Genomic DNA, 21,415 nt, shown 5'->3' on the forward strand with positions numbered 1-21,415 from the left:
CCTCTTAGCTGGCATCTTTACCATGTTGTGCACAGGAGCTGTTCTGTGGTGGCTGTGATTCATGCAGTCTGTTGCAACACCGCCACTGCTTCCTACTGTAGCACAAATACTAAACTCCATTTCTCTTAGATTTTACCCTTCAAATACTGAAGACTTCCCAAGCTGGCTTCTTTCTTAAGCTGGTCATCGCTTTTTCTGTGTTCTGTGTAATGCCACAGGAAAAATGTAATTAAAAATGTGGCATTCCATGGGGCTTAGGCAAGCTGCAACACTACAGAGGGATTTTAGCAGTATTAAAGATCTATGCTTTTCCATACCAGATCTATGTACAAGATCAATACAAATAAAAAAATTTTCTCTGTTCTACACATGCTGATTTATTATAGAAGCTTTGATCATAAACAACTGCAATTGTTTAAAGAAAGACATCTTAAACATTCATTAAAAAAAAGAGAGAATATATGAGATTACATCAACTTTGCAAAATGGGAACCTTCCAAGATTTGTATCTGTGGGTCTTTAAGAACCTGACACAACAAACTGAGAGTTGGGTGAATTCAAACCTTGTCCTCCCAGGTGAGGTCAGTTCTGTGGTCATGTCCCAACATCTGATACCTCCTAGGGTGTTTGTGGGTAGCAACTGAACTGACAGCTTTCCTTATCATCCAGTCCCTTCCATGGAATTACCCTGCAAAGCACAAGCATCAGTGAATTTGAGATTTGCTGCATTTCACTGAAATTACTCCAAAAGAGCAGCTGCTGAATCCTAGAACAGTTTGGGTTGGGAAGAACCTTAAAGACCATCTAGTTCCAACCCCCTGTCATGGTCAAGGAAGTCTGATAGACAAGCTGCAGAGAGCAAAGAATGAATTAAATTTTTTACCAGTTTATTTGTCCCTTCTAAGGAGCAGGCACTTGATAGTTTAAGAGCATGCGATTTCTGCCAAGGTCTTTCTGAAGATTCCTTCCTTTTGGCATTCTCCGTATTTCTATATCTCAAGGTGTGTGATTCTTGAAAACCATTATGATGAAAGAAATTGTCTTGAAACAATGGATTGAAAGCAAATTCCTTTGTCCTAAGATGTACCAAGAAAACCTTTGATTTTCTGAATTATCTACAATTCTAGAAAGATCTAAGGATCATTTAAAGTCCTGGCTGGGGAAGTGCAGGCAGTGGGTAATGACAAGTGACAGGTGATGCAATAGGTCACCTTGCTGATCTTTCACCTCAGTGATGCCCAGTTAAAGCCTGACCTGGTGCATTGTGTAACTTGTCCAGTGTCTGACCACAGCAGCCCTGTGGTCAGAGCTGAGTGCTCACCATTTAGCAAGGCTGGCAATCCTGGTGGCAGCAATGTCAAACTCTGCAACAGCAGGGCCAGTGGGAATGTGTCATGCTGGAATTTTGAGAAGTTTCCCGGCTCCTGAGATAAAGCATATCCAGATGTTCAGTGCTCAATACTGAGATTAACCAAATTGACAAGGTATTTATTCTTATTACCCAGTTAGAAGTATTTATGTTCATTTTCTGTGTGCTCTCAGAGCTGCCATCTGGGTCAGATTTTCAAAGTCAAGAGAGCATGCAAAGGAGTTTTTCCAGAAATCATTGTCCTGATAAAATCCAAGAATGAAGTTAGGAAGACCAGGTCCTCAGGATCCAAATCAAAACACATTTGTTCAAGGAAGAAGCAAGGTCACATCCAAGGCACTAGAAAACCTGAAATTTAAACCAAGTCTCACTCAATTTTTCTTTGGATTTTATTTTAACATTTATGACTTTTATGCTATAAAAAGCCAGTTATAAAGCTCTTCTAATCTGTCTTAGGAGAGCCAAAATAAAAGGTTGTTTTTCCCAAGCTCTCTCCAATTTGTGTCTTTTTGCTAGTGTGATATTCAAGGAATGTGATGCTCACCAGAACTGCGTGCAGAAAGGTTCATTAAATTAACTACAAGTTCAAGAAACAAAAGACCTTATAATCCACCTTTAGGTTTCACACAGAAATAAAATGTCTCTGGATGGCTCTGGATGTAGGTATTGTTGAGCTGCAGAGGAAAATAGCAATGTAAATTCAAACATGGAGAACAAAGCCTGAGAGAAGACAGCAATTTAAATTCCTTTGATTCTGTAATTCAGTTATCCACGCTGTCATCTAAGAGAGTATCATGGAAATCTTTGTAAAATAAGCCAACATACAAATCAGGGAGGATAAGTATGAACTGTAGCTCAAGGTTGATATTGCAAAAGGAATATCAGCTCTAAGGGTTGTTGTGGTACTTTAAGCTGGATTAACTAACACCCATCCAATTATTTTGAGGGGGCTGTGCTATGCTTTGCCAAACTATCTTGAAAGATATGAACTAAAAGAGATATCTCTAAGTGGACTTGAGAGGCAGATCTGCTTTGCATGCATTCCAATTTGTTGCTGCACTGTTGTGACACACTGCACTGTGAAATATTCTAGCTGTGCTGCAGGAAAGGCCAAGGTTTCTTGTCCTGCAAGATATGTCTTAATGTAGAGTTCTACTGTTGGTAGATAACCAGAGTAACACAATCATGGGCCATGGAAATCCATTTTTCTATCTAAAGCACTATGAACAATCCAATAATCCCACCCTGTGCCTGACAGCAAACACTCCTGGAGCTCTGTCAGGCTGGGGGCTCTGCCCAGTGCCCTGGGGAGCCTGTTCAGGCCACCCTCTGGGGGAAGAACTTTCTCCTGATACCCAGGGTAAAGCTCCCCTGACACAGCCCCAGCCGTTCCCTCCTTCCTGTCCCTGGTTACAGAGAGCAAGGATCAGTTCTTCTCTGCCACTCATGGGCAAGCTGTAGGGTGCTGTGAGGTTTCCCCTCATTCTCTTCTCCAGACAGCAAGCCAAGTGACTTCAGCTTTTAGGGTTTCCCCTCCAGACCCTTCACCATCTTTGTAGCTTCCTTTGGTCACTCTCCAGTAGCTTTATATCCTTCATTGTCACACTGGGACTGAAGGCTGAGTTCTCCAGGGCAACATTAACTGTGAAGTTTGTCTTCAAACCTGTCTTGGCTCAGAAAAGTGCCTACTTTTCATTTTTGCTGAGTGGCAGCAGAGTTTCAACAGGAGGAGAAAGGGTGAAGCCTATCCTTGTGGCTTTGCTGTGGGTGGGAAGAGAGGTGGGATTGTCCTTGTGCCAGCTCAGTTTTAGGTAATGATGAACTTGCACCTTGAACCTCTGGGTTTGGGTGAACTCCATATCTAGCTTGTGCTCTGAGGTGAGGAACTGTCCCATGCCATTGAAGAACTGAACACTGGTGCCATGGGGCAAAACATCAGCTCCTGCGGAATGCTGGATGTTTCCTGCAGCATTTCTAAGACAGTGCTAAACTCCAGTTAGGGGCCTGCAATCCTGCCTAGGCACCAGTGCTCGAGCTGCTCCCACGAGCAGCATGTGAATCCCTGGCACACGCTGAGCTTGAGCAGCCAAACCGACACACAATTCCCTGTTATTTACTCTACCTCTAAATAACCACAATAAGTGGGATGCAATTCCTCAGTCTCTTCACATGCCTAATTCCCAACGACTTCAATGAGCATTTCTGCCAGAGACAGAGCTGTGGAATTACTCCTAACAACTGGCATGACTTAACTTGTTCCTTCTTATAACTTTATGGTTTACTTACATGTCAAATTGTATTTTCTGGATTAGCAGAATGAATATAAAAACCCTCTTTCTTCATGTAGGTCAGAGCTTTCCCCTTTTCTGCAGAGTAAATTACTGTAAAATGTGAACATTTCATGGATTCCCTTTTCCATATTTTGGTTACTGTCATGTGGAGTCTTTTAGGTATCTACAGGTAACTAAATAGTACACATTAAGCTTCTGCTTTCCCTTTTACATTCACATAAAATACTTCATCTAGCTGAGAGTAATTCCTCCAAGATCTACAGTAATAGCTGCTACTGTGCACAATGTGAATGGTTTTACATTCCAACTTGATAGTGTTTAAAGAAGAAAAGTGGTTATTTTATGTGTCGTGATAATAAATATCAAAGTCAAAGGAGGAAAGAAAGCGAGCCATGACACAGACCCTACATAAAACCAATCAGTTTTAAATTAAACAGAGCTTTGAAGGTGTTTTCCCTCAGGTCCTGATTAACCAGATTCCAGTTTGGGAGTTATTTCCTATCTATAATGTTTAATCTCAGAAAGAGTTCATATTAGCTTTTAAAAATACATTTACATGTAGTATCTGTGCATTCCACATAATGTCTGTATTTCTTCTTCTTTCAGACCTTACAGAATCCAAAAGCAAGCATTTCCTTGCTTGAGGGTTGCTTGTTTGTTTATTTGTTTGTTTTTGAATCTCTGCCTTCCAGACAGGAATCTGCTGTTTTCCTGCCTGTCTGGCTCCTGAAATCACCTCTTGGGGCAGTTTGCCTCCAGCTCCATGCGGCAGAGCTGAACTCAGGATTCAGTACTTCAATTGGTCTTGGTTGCCTTTGGTTTGCATTCTTTACATTTTCAGATGTGTATTTCCCTTATATGATAGGTGCTACTTAATCTCTTGGACAAGTTTTGTTCTTTCTATATTTTTTCTGCTAATTGTGAAAATAACATGGTTGGATGAATCTAAACCAATTTGGAGGGGAGCTTAAGAATATGAGCATTTAAAGTCAGGTAAAAGGCAGCTCTTGAGTTCAGTCTATGAAAGATGAAAGGGATGTAGCTCCCAGAATGTTATTTTTGTGGTTAAATAGGTAGAAGGCATCATTAGCTTGACCTGAGATAACAGATACATGATCTGCCACGCTGATGAAATGTCAAAGTAAATAACAATCTAAACTTAAACCAACATTTCTTACCTGGGAAAATCCCATTGATCTCATGGATTGCAAATCCTGGACTGTGTCCTATAAGGCTTTTTAAGAAATGTGAGTATGAAACAAACAAAATTATGTGATTTTTTCCCCTTACATGAGAGATCGCAGAATCATGGTCTGGGCTGGAAGGGACATTAAAGATCATCCAGTTCCAAATTCTCCTGCCATGGCAGGGACACCTACCACTATCCCAAGCTGCTCCAAGCCCTGCCCAGCCTGGCCTTGGACACTTCCAGGGATCCAGGGGCAGCCACAGCTTCTCTGGGCACCCTGTTCCAGGGCCTGCCCACCCTCACAGGGAGGAATTTCTTCCCAGTATCCAGTCTAGACCTACTCTCTGGCATTGGGAAGCCATTCCCTTGTCCTGTCACTCCAGGCCCTTGTCCAAAGTCTCTCTCCCCTACAGGTACTGGAAAGCCTCAGTTAGGTCACCCCAAAAGCTCTCCAGGATGAACAATCCCAATTCTCTCAGCCTTCCCCCACAGCAGAGCTGCTCCATCCCTCTGATCAACTTGGTGGCCTTCTCTGGACTTGTTCCAGCAGGTTCTTGGCCTTCCCATGCTGGGGACCCCAAAGCTGGATGCAGAACTCCAGGTGAGATCTCACCAGAGTGGAGTAGAGGGGCAGAATGAACTGGGACGATGAATAATACTCAAAGCAGAGAGGTCATTGCTTCTGCTCAGCCTTAAAATTTTAGGCTTTTCACAAAAAAGTCGTAACTTTAACTAGAAATAAAGGGATTTCAAGAGCTCCTAGATAATAACTGCCTCTGGACTTAAGAAACAAGGCACGGTCCAACTGTGTATTCATTCAGCAGTCATGACACGGAAATGTATTTTGCAATTTAGCACCTAAGGCACAACCTTTTGGTGCTTTATGAACTCATCTTTGGCAGCAGATGCAGGGCACTGTCTGCTGGCAGAATTGGGCTAGTAGGAGACACAAACATATCAGCAAATTGAGCCTAACTCTTTGTGTTTTTATAAAGAGCTCAACATCATCTGTTCTCCTCCCAGCCCTCGCTGCATCAAGCTGACTGCACATCGGGAAAATTTTCTCCGAGGGCATTTTTCTCCAAAGGCATAAGCGGTGCTGCTCCCTGACATCCAAGGTTTGAGCAATTTGGTTAGAGGATATGACAAAGTTCAGGAATATTTTCGAGTGGCTTGCTTTAGTGAGGGGAAGCTATGCAAATTCTCTGTGTGTCAACTAGGATATCATGTTTTCTGTGTGGAAGAAATACATTCTTTTCCAGCATTGATAAATTTGTCAGAGTGATTTATGGACAAAGAGCAAGAAGCACCCAGAATTTACCACTGCTAAGACTGAGGGTTTTTTTTTTTTTTTTTGGGTTGGTTTTTTGTTGCTCTTCCTAGTGAAATGGATGCCATACAAAGTGAAATATTGTTTGTTTTCATCTGTACTCTGCTCTTGTGAGATCCCACCTGGCGTGCTGGAGCAAGCCCAGAGGAGGGGACAGCAATGATTACAAGGATGGAACACCTCTCCTATGAGTAAAGGCTGAGAGAATAGAAGTTGTTCACCTGGAGAAGGCTCCAAGGAAAGCTCAGAGCCACTTCCAGTGCCTAAAGGAACTCCAAGAGAGCTGGAGAGGGACTTGGTACAAGGGCCTGGAGTAACAGGGCAAGGAGGAATGGCTTCACACTGTGGGTTATATGGGATGTTGGGAAGCAATCCTTCCCTGTGAGCGTGGTGAGGCCCTGGCACAGGGTGCCCAGAGCAGCTGTGGCTGCTCCTGGATCCCTGGAAGTGTCCAAGACCAGGTTGGACACTGGGGCTTGGAGCAGCCTGGGATAATGGAAGGTGTCCCTGCCCATGGCAGCAGATGGAACTGTATGAGTTTCAAGGTCGTTTCCAACCCAAACCAGTCTATGATTTTTTTTTTAATAAAACCAGAATGTATTTATGAAACACAGCTCCCATTTTCCCCTTAAATGTCCAGATCTTCTGGTTACAAAATGCTCTCCAGGTGTAATTTAGCCTGGGGAAAGGTCAGGGTTGCGCTGGCTCGTTCCAGCCTGTCCCTGCTCCCTGCTTTGAGCTGACAGGAGGTCCAAGCTCCTGCTCAGAGCACACCAGGCCCTCCTGGACCTCACTCCCCCCACATTCCGTCCCTCTCTCCCAAGGCAGCAGAGCCTGAAGTTCCGGGTTCCATCAATGCCTTTCCTGGGTACTGAATGGACCGTGACGGACTGGGCAGGAGACAAGGGTGTAGGCAGAAACAGCTGGCACAGGAGCTCCATGAGAAACTCCTTAGCAAAATTAGCGAATCCCTGGCCGGTATTTCGAATTATTTTCTGTTAGCCATATATTAAAAGATCAGGAAAAAGCTCACGCACATCTTTTGGAATAGAAAGGTTAGGGCTGCACACACACAGAACACTTGTCATCACTGTATCCCTGGGGAACCTGCAGCCGCCAGCAGTTACCACCACCGTCTCACACACTTCCCATTCCCAGGAATCTTTTCCCAATTCCTCTCTTTTTTTTTTTTTTTTTATCAGTGCTCGCCCTTTTCTACAGTGACTTCCACGTGGGCTTAAGCGCGGCTGAGCGGCGACAGCGGCGGGAGGGCGCTGGGGCGGAGGGGCTCCTCCCGCCAGGGTGTGTGTGGGGCTCCGTGGCTACAAAGATCGCTCCCAAGGGTAATTCGGCAGAGAGGAGCACCCAGCGTGAGGGGCAGGGATGCCGGTGTGAGGAATAGGGGAAGACACTGAGGGAAGAAGAAACGGAGCCGTCGGTCTGAGGGCTGGGGTGCCGGTGCGAGGGATGAAGGAAGGAAGAAGGAGCCCATTGAAGGAAGGAGGAAGGGAGCCCTCTGAGGCCCGGGGTGCCGGTGCGAGGGATGAAGGAAGGAGGAAGGAGCCCATTGAAGGAAGGAGGAAGGGAGCCCTCTGAGGCCCAGGGTGCCGGTGCGAGGGATGAAGGAAGGAGGAAGGAGCCCATTGAAGGAAGGAGGAAGGGAGCCCTCTGAGGCCCAGGGTGCCGGTGCGAGGGATGAAGGAAGGAGGAAGGAGCCCATTGAAGGAAGGAGGAAGGGAGCCCTCTGAGGCCCAGGGTGCCGGTGCGAGGGCACGGGGACGCGGCGGGCGGGGCCCGCGGGCCCCGCCCCTGAGGGTCGCGTGGGCGGGGCCCTGGCTCTAGGGGCCCGCCAATAGGGAGCCCCCGCACCAAGGGGAGGTGCCGCAGCGCGGGGGCGGTGGCTGCCAATCAACTCTAATAGCCAATCATCGGACGCGGTTGCGGTGACATCAGCCGGGAGGGGGCGGGGCGAGGAGCGGTGACAGTGGCCCGCGGGCGCATCCGCCTCTTATCCGCGGCCCTCGGCACCGGCAGCACCTCAGGCACCGTCAGCACCTCCAGCAGCACCAGGTACGGCCCGTCCGGTCCGGCCCTCGGCGGCCATTCCTGCCTCTCTCCGGGCCGCCGTGTCCCGGTTCTGTCCCGCCGCAGGCAAGGCCCCGGGAGCGCTGTCGCTGTGCGGGCAGCGGGGGAGGTGACAGCCCGTCCCCTTCTCTGTGCTTGTGTCAGCCCCGCTCCGCGATGCCACATCCTTGCCTCTGCAGTGTCTTTGACCGCGGCCTTGGCAGGGAGATGGCGAGCGGGATTCTCGTATTTCACACTGGGTTTATTGCTTTTTTTTTTTTTAATTGTTTTTTGTTTGTTTGCTTGTTTTGCTGGAGAAAAGAAGGCTCAGAGGGAACCTTATCCCTTTCTACAATGCCCTGAAAGGGGACTGTAGTCAGGTAGCGATCGGGCTCTATTCCCAAGTTACAAGTGACAGGACGAGAGGAAACGGCTCAAGCTGTGCCAGAGGAAGTTCAGGTTGGACATCGGGAGGAAATTCTTCCCTGAAAGGGCGATTTGACATTGGAGGGGCTGCCCAGAGAGCTGATGGAGTCCCCAGCCCTGGCGGTATCCAAGGAAGCAGTGGATGTGGCACTCAGTGCCCTGGGCTGGGGACAAGGTGGGGAACAGGCACAGCTCGGACTCGGTGATCTCAGAGGTCTTTTCCAGCCCCAGTGATTCTGTGATTCTGCAGTTCTTGTCTGCCAGCCTGGGTAGGTCCTGAGCTGCTCCTGCTGTGGTGCCAGTCTGCTGAGGTAGCTTGGTATGTCCACACTGATGTCCCCCCTGCTTGTCCCCTTGAACCTTTTGATTCAGCTGGTAGAGGCTGCAGAGTGACACACTGCTCCCTCTCTGCTTTATCAACATGAACCCGAGTGTTTTCATGTGTTTGACAATATCCCCCATTTACCTCGGCGTGTTTTTCAGTGCCAGGTACATACACCCATTCAATTTACCCGTGCAGTCTGCAGGCTCCTGTCTGGATGATCTTGCTCAACAGCTGAGCAAAGCTGTTCCAAGTGTTTTACAGCTGTGTTTTGAGTGGTTTTTCTATTCTGATGCAAGACCTCTTCCAGTTGGTGTAATTCCCTGGCTTCTGATTGCTGTACTGCCTGCTGCAGTGCATGATCATATTTCTCACAGTTGGTAATGAGTTTGATTTTATTTAGTTTTGTTTGCTTGGATTTTTTTTCCTTATTATGCCCCTTCTCTTTCCTGAAATTTCTGTTCACCTTCTCTTTCTGATCATCAACCCGAAATTTTCTCCCTCCTTTTAGCTCCAGATTAATCTGTAATTCTCAGCTTTACTCAGCTCTTCTCCATATAATCTTCCACACCTTGGCTAAAGTGATGTGGCCTCACTAGCAAAGTTTTCAGGGCAATTCCCTTCATGGAGGAAAAAGCCCTTTTTAAAAAAAATCTAATGATTATTTTCCAATATGCAAGAAGTAAAACAAGAACCTCAAACTTGGGATCTGTGATCCTTCATGCAGAGAGGTACCTCTGATACAGGGCAGATAAGAGTTTAACTTTTTTGTACCTTTCATTTTAGGAATGTCTGGAAAATCTCCAAAATACAGAAGCTTGTGATAGGATTAGCTGCTGTGCCATGGAGGTGTGCCAGGGGCCAGGATGTCACAGACCAATTACATTTTAGGGGTTGAGCAGGTTGAAATTTTGAGTCATCAAATCTTTTTCTTGCAGAGAGAAGTATTTGTCTTTTTTGTTTGCGAAATCCTTGAATAACAGTCTTGAAAAGTATTAACACAAAGGGCTAATCTTTAACAGCTGGAAACATGCCCAGAGTTGTGCAGCATTCATCTCTTGCTGGAATGGAGAATACTGACTCTTCTTAAACACTTGGATTTTAGTAGATGCAGAAAAATCTTTTGGCTTTGGTTATTTGTTAATACCTGAGGAGTCTGCTGAAAGAAATGCCTCTCTGTTCAAGGCAACACGTTCAGGGTGTGGATTTTTTCAAAAATAAATGAGGGATAAATCTGTGACTTAATACTTCTGTCTTCTGCACGAAGCCTGAAATAACAGCACCCTTGTGTAAGCCATCCTTGCATCCTCCTGTTGGTATTTAATACCTGTGTTTTGGGTAGGTTTTTGAGTCTGCTTCTGTTAGGTGGTGCAGCAGTGTCCAGGCTACTCAGCTCATTGCTGTGGAGTGTGTTACAGGAGGCTGCATTTGATAAGCAGAGCACTTGTTGTCATCTGTGATGCTCCTCTGGGTATTAAACCTTTTGCCTGTTTGTAAGTGTGATGTTCAGTGAGACCAGAAACCTGAGCTTTGAGAACTCTTGGCTCTCTGCTGTTCCCTGCTTTGGGAAGAGCTTCCTGAAACAGCTTTTCAAGTGCCAACTCACTTCCTCTTCTCTGGGAGCTGCCTTTATATTGACTGGGCTGTAGGCACGGAGAAGAAATCAAAGTGTGTTTGGCTCATGAAATTCCACCTTCAGGTTATCCCTAGATGGTGTCACTACAGGTTATGTGTTCAGGGGAAATTGATGGGAAAATATAGAGTGCTCTAATGATCATTAATATCTGATATCATAGACTTTCTGTCTATTTTTTCATCATAGAATCCCAGAATGGTTTGGGTTGGAAGGGACCTTAAAGCTCATCCAGTGCCCCTCTATGCCATGGGCAGGGACACCTTCCACTATCCCAGGGTGCTCCAGGCTCCATCCAACCTGGCCTTGGACACTTCCAGGGATGGCCAATATGGAAGTTTGTGACATGATTTGTCTGATGACAATCTGGAAGAAAATATGCATTTCAGTAGAATAAGAAATTGGATGAACTTAACTTTCTTACTGTAGTTTGTATTAGTAAAACAGAATTTAAGGTGCAGTGAAAAAGGAACGCTTACAGGAAAAATGATGTAACTATTTCATAGAATTGCTGAGTCACATAAGTTTTCTTCCTGTAAGTGTAGAGAACAGAAAAAATGACTTGTTTGATGTTCATCCCACGTTAATTAATACTTCATATAAGCTTTCTTGGCTGAATTGCAAAATAGTTGAGGAACCTGTAATCCTGGCAGTAAAACCACTTCAATCGTGTCAGACATTTCTTCTGAAGTGTTCTTAGTGCTAATTATTAACTTTCTTTCTTTTTTTCCCCTCCAGATCTGTATCAGAATTCCTGAAGTCCATCATGCTTTCCAAGCTAACCCGCTCCCAGAGCCTTGCTGTTCTCTGCCGAGGTCTTCATTCCTCACTGAGCTCTGCTACCTCAGTTGCTCCTAAAAAAACCATTCAGGGGCCTCTCTCCTCTGACTTAATCTTTGAACGTGAAGCGAAATACGGTGCCCACAACTATCACCCACTGCCTGTTGCTCTGGAAAGAGGAAAAGGTATTTTTATTTAGGTTTTTCCGGGAGGCTATAGGTGGGGTGTGTCTGTGTAGGTGAATGAGATCATGGCAGAATGATTTTGGCCTGATCAATTTCTGAATCTTTGTTATTTTTAGTTTTTTGTTTTTGTTTTTTATTTTTTTTTTGTTGGATTGAGATCATTGATGAAATAAAATCAGCTAATTGTTCATTAGAGAGCTATATCGTTATGCATAAGACCACCTGAAAAAACTTTGGTGTCTCTAAAATGATTTAAAGTGTTGCTAATTTCCAGAATAATTCAACAAGAAAATTTTCAAGCAACTTAATTTCTTCTGTTACCTTGCATGGAGAGGTTTAACATTAACATGAGCATGAAAAAGGTGCATTGGAATCCTAAGTCCTTATGGGCTGTTCATATATTATCACTTGATTTCAATTTACTCTGGTCTTTAATTAAGTTTGATGAGTCCTTTTTTTGTCTTGTGTCTTCTTTTATTTTGTGTATTGACCACAGGTTTGTTTTCCCAGGTGTTTACGTGTGGGATGTTGAAGGTAGAAAGTATTTTGACTTTCTGAGTGCTTACAGTGCAGTCAACCAAGGCCACTGTCACCCAAAGATTGTGGATGCTCTGAAAGCCCAGTCTGAAAAACTGACCCTGACATCCAGGGCATTCTACAACGATGTTCTTGGGGAATATGAGGAGCTTGTCACCAAAATGTTCAATTATAACAAAGTTCTTCCAATGAACACAGGTACAGAAATACTTGTTTCCATTTTAGTTCTTGTCTCCGAGATTCAAGGGTTGTGTAAGCTTTTCTGCTGCATTGATGGCCTGTTTCATGTGCAAGGCTGATAATGGTGCTGTGTTATGTTTTAGGAGTAGAAGCTGGAGAAACTGCCTGTAAACTGGCTCGGAAATGGGCCTACACTGTGAAAGGAATTCCAAAATACAAAGCTAAGATCATTTTTGCAGGTACGTAAAGTGTGTGTTGAGTTGAGGACTTGAGGATGTGGACACGGGGTTATTGGGAGGCAGCCTGAAATCACAGGGGAAGCACATCCAGTCCTCCAGGCTCTTTTAAGCACTTAAAGTGCAATACTTCTTATTCCTGAGTCCTTCCTTATGTAACTGTTCTGTGGATTAACTCCTCAAACTGGTGCCACACCTCTCATGGATTGCTCAATAGTTAAGCTGCCCTATTGGCTTCACCTACCAGGGCTTTTGACCTGCATTCTCCAGGCCTTCCAGAAACTGGCACTAACCCAGTAAAGCCACATTGGAGCCTCGATCATATAATGAAAGTAAAAGAAACATTGCTAAAGTAAATCATGAACCCTGATTCTCTCTTGGGATATTTCCTCCCTTTACCTGCTTGCCTTGCTTGACTCTGTAACAGGAAGAAGTTACCACGCCATGAAGAGACTTCTGATTTTTTGAAGCAAAAAAAAAAATTTAAAAAATACTATATTTAGTGTTCTTTGGTTACAGATAAAATAATTCTGCCAATACTAATTTTGTTTAATGGTTCTGTATTTTAGAAAACATCCCAGAATAAGGTTTACTATTTAAATACTGACCTTTTTTGGTAGCTGCAAGTACTATTTTTAACTTTTGGTACATATAGCAGCCATAAATATCATAAGGATGCATTTATAAATTGCAGTGCATACTTGAATTTTGCTTTATGGTTTCTGGAAATGAATAGACTTTTTTTTTTTTTTTCATCTGGGAATTCTTTGAACAAATCTTTCCCTCTCCCTCTTCCTCTCCTCTATTTAATTTTGCTCTTCAGACAACTTTCAGTGTTTTCTCATTTTGATAAAGGGGATGTGCTCTGCATTTTGGCAGAAAAAAGCTCTTTTGGATAGCTAAGAAGTGGCTTTGAACATCAGTTTAAAGAACTTGACACAGACTCTGTGCTGGATAGTGAGCTGTGAAGGCACTGAACCCTTAATCTTCCTTAGTCTTATTAGCACCTTACTATTGATTAGTGAGAGTCTCTTGTTTTAACTGAATATTAAAATGAGGATATGATTGTCTTGGTAATGGACAAGTCAGCTCCCAGACATTTTACCTGATGTTTCTAAATAAAGTAGTGCAAATCACAATATTTTTAGATATGTAATTAGTTTCTTCTGGAACTTTGAAGTGCACAGAATTTTGTTTTCTAATTTGGGCTTATTGACAGCTTTATTTTTAGGACTTAAATCATTAATGGTTTAGGATTATTTTCCTTCCTACATTTACAAGTAATAATTGCATTAAAGCTCAACATTATCAATAAAAAGATGTTTATCAGAGTTATTTTCAGTTTTCCAGACTACTAACAAAACTTAAGGAAATTATTTAGTACAGTTGTCAGGTCTTAAGAGTATAATTTTATTTTGGTTTTTGATACGTGCTTTTGATACAACAACAGAGTGTATTTATGGCATCAATACAAATTGTCAACAACTAGGAGGAGTATGCTAATATCTTGTTAGATAACCCTTAAAATGGATCACCAAGTGGAAAGTCCCTTAAAGTGTTCTGGATCTTGGTCAGTTTTGTAACAATTTCCCCCTTTTTTTTCCCCAGCTGGCAACTTCTGGGGCAGGACAATGTCTGCCATCTCCAGTTCTACTGACCCATCCAGCTATGATGGCTTCGGACCCTTCATGCCAGGATTTGAACTGATCCCATACAACGATCTACCAGCTCTTGAGGTATTTGACAATTTTTTGTTCTCTTGTATGAAATCATTTTACAATGTCTCTTCGGTAGATTGCAAGGAAAATCAGAAGTTTATAGTTTGAAACATGTGCTTTGACATTAAGATACCTGTAAATAGATGTATATAAGGAATGTGTTTGTTATAATTATGTATAGGAAATGTGGGTAAATTTTGCTTTGGTTTTGACTTTCAGTTTTGCCTTAGCACATGAGAGGAAAACCACATGATCTGTTCCATTTCTCAGCCACCTGGTCTAGTGGAAATGTCCCTACCCATGTCAAGAAGTGGGATGGGATGAGCCTTAAGGTCCCTTCCCACCCAAAGCACTCTGTGCTGCTATGACTCGAATTCACTGCAGTTTGCAAATATTTATTTCCAGTTTCACAGCATCCTTAAAACCATGCCAGGCTGCTCTGTTTTGCTTTCACAAGCTCCTGAAATGCCAGTGATTTCTAGTATTTCCTTGGGTTTTCTGAGATTAATCCTGTCAAGCTGTTGGGGAGGGGACCTTTATTAGGTGCCATTTCTGTGAGTAAAAACCTCTGTACCTGTTGGTTCTGCTTCATACGAGTGACTGGGCTTTGGAGATTGAGGGATTATAGGACAGAGCTGCTTTTCTTCTTGGAGTTGGGTTAGGGGACACAAAGGTCTCTCAGTTACAGCTGCAGGGTGGCAAAGCTTGTTCAGGTTTGAATCTACACCAGGCTGCCCATGGTGAAAAGCCTGCAAGTATTTAATGCTGAATTCATTCTGCTCATGGGGCAATGCTGAGACAAGCTGTAGTAAATTCTTGCTGGGAATCATTAGATCTCTTGTGCCTCGTGGACTTCTAAACCTTTTTGAAATTGATAGTGCAGGAATGTACCTGTGGACTTTGCTTTAAGGTAATTTTTTGTTTGGTTTTTTTTGTTGTTTTTTTTTGTTTGTTTGTTTGTTTACGGGAAGAGTTGAGCAAGTGTTTGTACTGTATGGGGTAATATGAAACTGAGGGCATTTCTGAGGTGATTTATGAACAGATCTGATAAACTGCTTGTCTGGGTTTGCAGTTTGCAAGGTTTGTACCTTCCCAAGCAGGCACAGCAGCCGATTTTACACTGCCAATGGTGACACAGCTTTGGAACTGAAGTGGCACTCAGAGAGAGCTGCCTGACAGGAATGCTGGTCTCATCCCTGGAGGAAGAACACCAGGGCTAGAATCAGGTTCTGCTACATGTATTTTCTGTATTTGACCTAAGTAAAAGCTTTTTCTTTTTGTCTCTCCTCTCCCTGTGCACAATGTTGCAGCGGGCCCTTCAAGACCCCAACGTGGCAGCTTTCATGGTGGAACCAATTCAAGGGGAAGCAGGTGTGATTGTTCCTGACAAAGGCTACCTCACAGGAGTGAGGGACCTCTGCACAAAGCACAATGTGAGAATTCACTGGACATTAAACACTTAACACTTTACTGCTCTAACTTCTAAAGCTACACTTCTATGCAAGGTGTAGAACTTCACGTGCTATTTAATAATTCCTTTTTCCTTCAGTGGAATAGTGCAGGGATATTTCTTGTGTTTCCTGGTAATATCTCACTAAAAAGTACTTCTTAGCAGTGCACATTTTTCACTATTTCTTACTATTGTCACTGATTTGAGTTTCTGATTAATATTCTTCAGTTGGATTTATTTTTAGATTAATTTAACTTCTAATTTCTTTTCCACATTATAAGTTTCCAATTACCATGGCTATCCAGGACCTTTGTTGCTGGTGTGCATAACTGCTACCAAGAATCAGTAACAGTAATGGGTCACAGAATGAAACACTGAGGAAAATGGTTAAAAATTTAAAAATCAGTGGTCTCTGTTCCAATAGAATTCAGATTCCTAATTTGTAAGTGCTACTCATAATTCTTTTCATATCTTCAAAAGAAGACATTAACATACTATTAATAAAGTTGTCTTCATTATTGCTGTGATACCCAAAAAAAAATATGTATTTTTGGAATTAGGTTAGGAATGAGAGTGAAAATAATTCCCTGTTCTGATTGGATTTTTCTTCTCTTTAAAGGTTCTGTTTATTGCTGATGAAATACAGACTGGTTTAGCCAGAACAGGAAAAATGCTGGCTGTTGACCATGAAAATGTGAGACCTGATATAATTCTTCTTGGAAAGGCCCTTTCTGGTGGCTTATACCCTGTGAGTACCAAAGAAATACCAGTAATTTAAAATAATGTTAAATTACTCAAACATTTGTTGAATAATCTTTTTTTTGTTTTTTTATTTGGTCATCGAGACTGAAAATCTGCCAGTTGGCAGAGCAATAAATCTGATGTTTGTTGGACTTGGAAATTGTTTGCAAGACTAACTATGATTTATGACCAGACAGCCCAACTTGAGAGAGACATAATAAAATAATGGAATACCTGATACTACCTTTATAGCTGATCAACTGGCATTATTTCATTTGTCTGGCATGCCTGCATGGCTGATTTTATCCTCTTGGAGTGACTTAAATTCCTGCTGATTGGGCTGGAAATTACAATGCTTTGAACTATTTTGGCCAACTGACAGGATTTCCGAGTTGTTAAACTAAGTATTGAAGCTTAAACTCTTGAAATAATATTCAGTTTGGAGAAATTCCCCTTAGCTGTGATTGAAAGTTGTTACCACTATAGCTAAGTGTATTTAAGGGATTAATTATGGGATTGTCAGATCTGCTATTCTGTATACAGATCTGGGAATATAAATGTAATTTATCACCATGGGCTTAAAATTTCCTGAGCTCTGAGGGAAAGTTTGCTTCAGAGATATTAAAGTTTCTTGTTGTAAATATGTGAATCTGCTGCCCTTCCCATTTTAGGTCTCAGCAGTGCTGTGTGATGATGAAGTTATGCTGACCATTAAACCTGGTGAACATGGATCCACGTATGGAGGAAATCCATTAGCTTGCCGTGTGGCAATGGCAGCACTGGAGGTTTGTGTGGGGATAGAGCTCTGCAATCTAAATTAAAAAGGGTCTCATGATCTTTGCTTAAATAAATGGTATTATTTTCATGCTGCGAGTAGAAATCTAGCTTTAAATAAGAATGAAACTTGGTAATGGTTAAATGGTTATCTGCAGATCATAAAACAAATTTTAATTTTTTAAATTGGAAATGTGTCCTAATTTCTGTGTTTTTATGATCTTAATGTCTTGAATGCCAGAATAGGATTCATCTAGGGGATGTTTCAAGGCAATTATTTAAATTTGGTCAAATACTTTCAATAATTTCGTGAAGATATGTTGAAATTGGCTTGTTTTACTGCATCAGCAGAAGCTGCTGCTCTGTGAGCTTGAGCACAGGTATGGATCTCAAACAGAAACTACAATGTCCTGTCCAGAAGGTGCAATTCAATTATTTTGTGATTGCTTAATTGACTTAATTAACTACACTGATACAGGTCACACAGAAAACCTCATCACTACCCACTACTCAGATTTGGACAGATTTAAGAGCCTTCAGAGGTTTAGTATTTACTTGCAAATAACAGCAAATGAAGAGCAGTTAATTTAGAATAAAATATCAAAGACATTATTGTTTCTTGCAGACATGAATGAGTAAAGGCTCAATATCAACCTGCTGGGACTTGCAGCCCATGCAGGAGCACTGTGGCTGCAACAGCTTTTGTGTCTCAGCAGGTTCAGTGTCATTATCCATCCTTCCCCATGGTACATAAAATAAATGCAGTGCCCTTCAACTGATTGTAGATCTGCCTTCTCTTTAGGTAATTGAAGAGGAAAATCTGGCAAAAAATGCAGAAATAATGGGTAATCTCCTAAGAAGTGAGCTCATGAAGACTCCATCTAATATTGTAACTGCTGTAAGAGGAAAAGGGCTCTTAAATGCAATTGTAATTCGGGAAACCAAAGGTGAGGAAATAAAATCAACTGCACAAACACAGCATGGAGAAGTAATTTTTCAACTTGAATTGTAGGTAGGGAATGGTATGTAGACGTGATGTTTTTGTTCAGAACATGGCTATAGTAGTGCAGTACCCACTGAAAATTGATTTAACTTACTGTGTGCCATTAAAAATAGGGGATTTTAATTAAGAAAGGCTGAACAATTGTTTGTAAGTTATTTGAACTCTTGTATGATTTGATAACGTTCAAACCCGATTGTGATTCTGCCTCCCAGCAAATACCTTTCTCTCTGCTCTTTGGAAAAAACTGTCCACATCTGGAACACCAGTTCCTGCCAGATTATAGGAGCATTGGCTGAGATTAGTTGTTTTCAGAAGAGTTAGAGCAGTACAATGAATACAGGAGGGTACAAAGAAGGAAAAAGTTAATGATGAAGAACAAGTTTCTAGGAGTAACACCTTGAATTATATCAGAAATCTGAACATCAAGGTACTTGATCAAGGGATAAAGTAGGAAGGTGGTGTCATTTTCCACGATGGCACGCTGAAATCCAGGTTCCTTAAACACAACCTTGCCTGAAGTCCTGTCCACACATTCCCTTACCTCCTCTTCACATGGTTCCCCTTTTAAAATTTAATTTCAAGTCGGAGTGCCAGACAAGCCCTGAGCTGTGAAGGAGCAGAACTCGGTGTGCTGAGGCAAAGGGCAGCTCTGGAGCAGCGTCACCGTGCGGACTGCAGCGAGCTGCTCCGAGGGACCTCTCCCTTCGGGAGCACCCTGCATCCTCCCCTCCGCCAGCTGGCAAACGGCACCGCGTGCTGCAGGTGTCACCTCTGCTGCTGTGCTGGGAATGCCCTCGGTGTCCTGCTGACCTTCTCCCTCCCTGCCTTTGCAGACTACGACGCCTGGAAGGTGTGCCTGCGGCTCCGCGACAACGGGCTCCTGGCCAAGCCCACGCACGGCGACATCATCCGCCTGGCCCCACCCCTCGTCATCAAGGAGGATGAAATCAGAGAGTCCATCGAAATCATTCACAAGACCATCCTGTCCTTCTGAAAACACGGCTCTTCCAGTCTGGCTGCTGACTGGGCCAAGGGGGTGTGTTGGAATCTGTGTGATGAACGCCTGCTCTTGAAGCAAGCACCTCTCATTCCTTTTACCTAAGAGGACTTGACTGTTAAAACATAGCTGTATCTTTAAATTATAATGGCTCTGTAGAAAATACAGAATGATTTTGAAGACTTTCCAGTCTTAGAATACTTGGAAATAAAGTTCTGTACGTACTGAACAGCTAAGTTGGAATATTTGAGAGGAGATAACTATAGAAATCTGCTTAACTGTGTAAGTCTTGGCCAAAGTTTAAAGTGTGATTTATATATTTTAGGTTGCCTTGCACTCTCATATCACTCTCCAAAACATGGCATTTGGCAATTTTTGCCTCTCAGCAAGATGTCTGTAGGATGAAAGCACTTATCATTGTGAGTGAATTTGTGTTTTTCATGTGCAGCTTGAAAAAAAATTCTAATGCTGAAGGTTTGACAAACTGGGTGTTATGCTGGTGAACTCGAGAAGCATCGAGCTGTGTTCTGTGTGTACAATATTTTGATTGTATGACAAGAGATGCTATTTTCAAGCCTGGTCTCAGTGTTTGGCTTTGCAGTCTTGTAAAATAGATATGAACATTCAGATCTGTTTTTACTGTTACAAAACTTTCAATCATCTGGATGTTTATATTAAAACATGTTTTGCATTAAAAAAATACGTTGATGTGCAATGAAAATACCAGGTCTTCAAAAAGAGCAAACCTCATAGATACTTGAAGTTTGTAATTTTTTTTTTAGCTGAACTAAACCTCAATTAATAACACAGTGCAAAATGTTCCCTTTGCTGAGCATAGGGATTAAAAACAGTCACATGCTCATACTGTGAAAGTGGTAAATAATCCTTTGGGATTTGAAGTCACCTAAGTTCCTGGCAGTGACCCAGTGTGGTGGTTGGGGTGACAGAACATTTTCCCTTCCTTGCTTTGGGTGAGGCAGAAAGATGGGTCAGCTGTGGGTAAGACTGAGTTCCATTTGGAAAATGAATAGAAAAACCTCCTTGTTGCAAGGGGCAATGTGGCAGTGGGATTGTTATCCTTAGGATAGCAGAAATCATCTCATCAACTTGGTGGCCTCCTCTGGACTTGTTCCAGCAGGTTCTTGGCCTTCCCATGCTGGGGACCCCAAAGCTGGATGCAGAACTCCAGGTGAGATCTCACCAGAGTGGAGCAGAGGGGCAGAATGAACTGGGACGATGAGTAATACTCAAAGCAGAGAGGTCATTGCTTCTTCTCAGCCTTAAAATTTTAGGCTTTTCACAAAAAAGTCTTAACTTCAACTAGAAATAAAGGGGTTTCAAGAGCTCCTAGATAATAACTGCCTCTGGACTTAAGAAACAAGGCACAGTCCAACTGTGTATTCATTCAGCAGTCATGACACGGAAATGTATTTTGCAATTTAGCACCTAAGGCACAACCTTTTGGTGCTTTATGAACTCATCTTTGGCAGCAGATGCAGGGCACTGTCTGCTGGCAGAATTGGGCTAGTAGGAGACACAAACATATCAGCAAATTGAGCCTAACTCTTTGTGTTTTTATAAAGAGCTCAACATCATCTGTTCTCCTCCCAGCCCTCGCTGCATCAAGCTGAGCGGCGGAGTCCGGGCTAAGGCGGAGGCAGCAGGCGGGGTCCGGGGTGGGACACTGCAGGAGCAGCCCCTGTATCAGGACCCCGCTGGGTGGGCAATGCGGGAAGGCTGTGCCCACCCAGCACCGCAGCCAATGCGGGCAGGAGGAGGGCACTCGGGCTGGGAGTTTGCGATCAAAGGAGGCTGCGTCCCCTGAACCTTCCAGAAGCCTCGCAGGTGCGGTTGGGTTTGGGTGTGTTGAAATAGAATTAATTTCTGTTTGGCTCCCCTGTCTCCGTTGTGGCCGCTGGTCTTTGGCAGAGTGGTTTTCCACTTAGGAATAAGATAAAAAATGCAGGGAGGTTTTGCCGAGGAAGTTTGATTTTTCTGAAAGCTGGGCTTACGTAACCTGATGGGCAAGGAGGGAAATACCTGAGAGAAACCACAGCACCTTTCAGAGATCAACCTCCAAAACCTTTGGCAGCACAGAATTTTCCTGTTTTTAGCGTTCTAAGGCAGGCAAGGATGAAGGACTTGCTCAAGTCTGTTCCCTGCCCCAGCTCTGCCCGTTTGCGTGATAGC

General features: G+C 43.2%; 1 protein-coding gene across 2 annotated transcripts; it reads left to right on the top strand.

Annotated features, from left to right (window-relative positions):
* Positions 1-11,364: 11,364 nt before the first annotated feature.
* On the top strand, positions 11,365-19,799 carry OAT (ornithine aminotransferase). Of its 2 annotated transcripts, XM_062496160.1 has the most exons (9): positions 11,365-11,589; positions 12,100-12,324; positions 12,450-12,545; positions 14,151-14,278; positions 15,571-15,693; positions 16,330-16,458; positions 17,123-17,236; positions 18,028-18,172; positions 19,062-19,799. In XM_062496160.1, exons 1-9 carry the CDS (start codon positions 11,391-11,393, stop codon positions 19,220-19,222), a joined length of 1,320 nt encoding a protein of 439 aa, XP_062352144.1. In that variant the 5' UTR covers positions 11,365-11,390; the 3' UTR covers positions 19,223-19,799. The 2 variants fall into 2 exon arrangements, with proteins under 2 accessions (XP_062352144.1, XP_062352145.1); XM_062496161.1 differs by lacking the exons at positions 12,100-12,324; positions 12,450-12,545.
* The last annotated feature ends 1,616 nt before the right edge of the window (positions 19,800-21,415 follow it).

This window comes from Cinclus cinclus, chromosome 7 (assembly GCF_963662255.1).
Source record: "Cinclus cinclus chromosome 7, bCinCin1.1, whole genome shotgun sequence".
Lineage (NCBI taxonomy): Eukaryota > Metazoa > Chordata > Aves > Passeriformes > Cinclidae > Cinclus > Cinclus cinclus.

Bases quoted from the DNA above. Each gene is read 5' to 3' on its own strand.
- OAT (XM_062496160.1), top strand. From the start codon at position 11,391: ATGCTTTCCAAGCTAACCCGCTCCCAGAGCCTTGCTGTTCTCTGCCGA. The intron at 16,459-17,122 runs GTGAGTACCAAA...TTCCCATTTTAG, and splicing joins TTTCTGGTGGCTTATACCCT to GTCTCAGCAGTGCTGTGTGA. The intron at 17,237-18,027 runs GTTTGTGTGGGG...CCTTCTCTTTAG, and splicing joins TGGCAATGGCAGCACTGGAG to GTAATTGAAGAGGAAAATCT.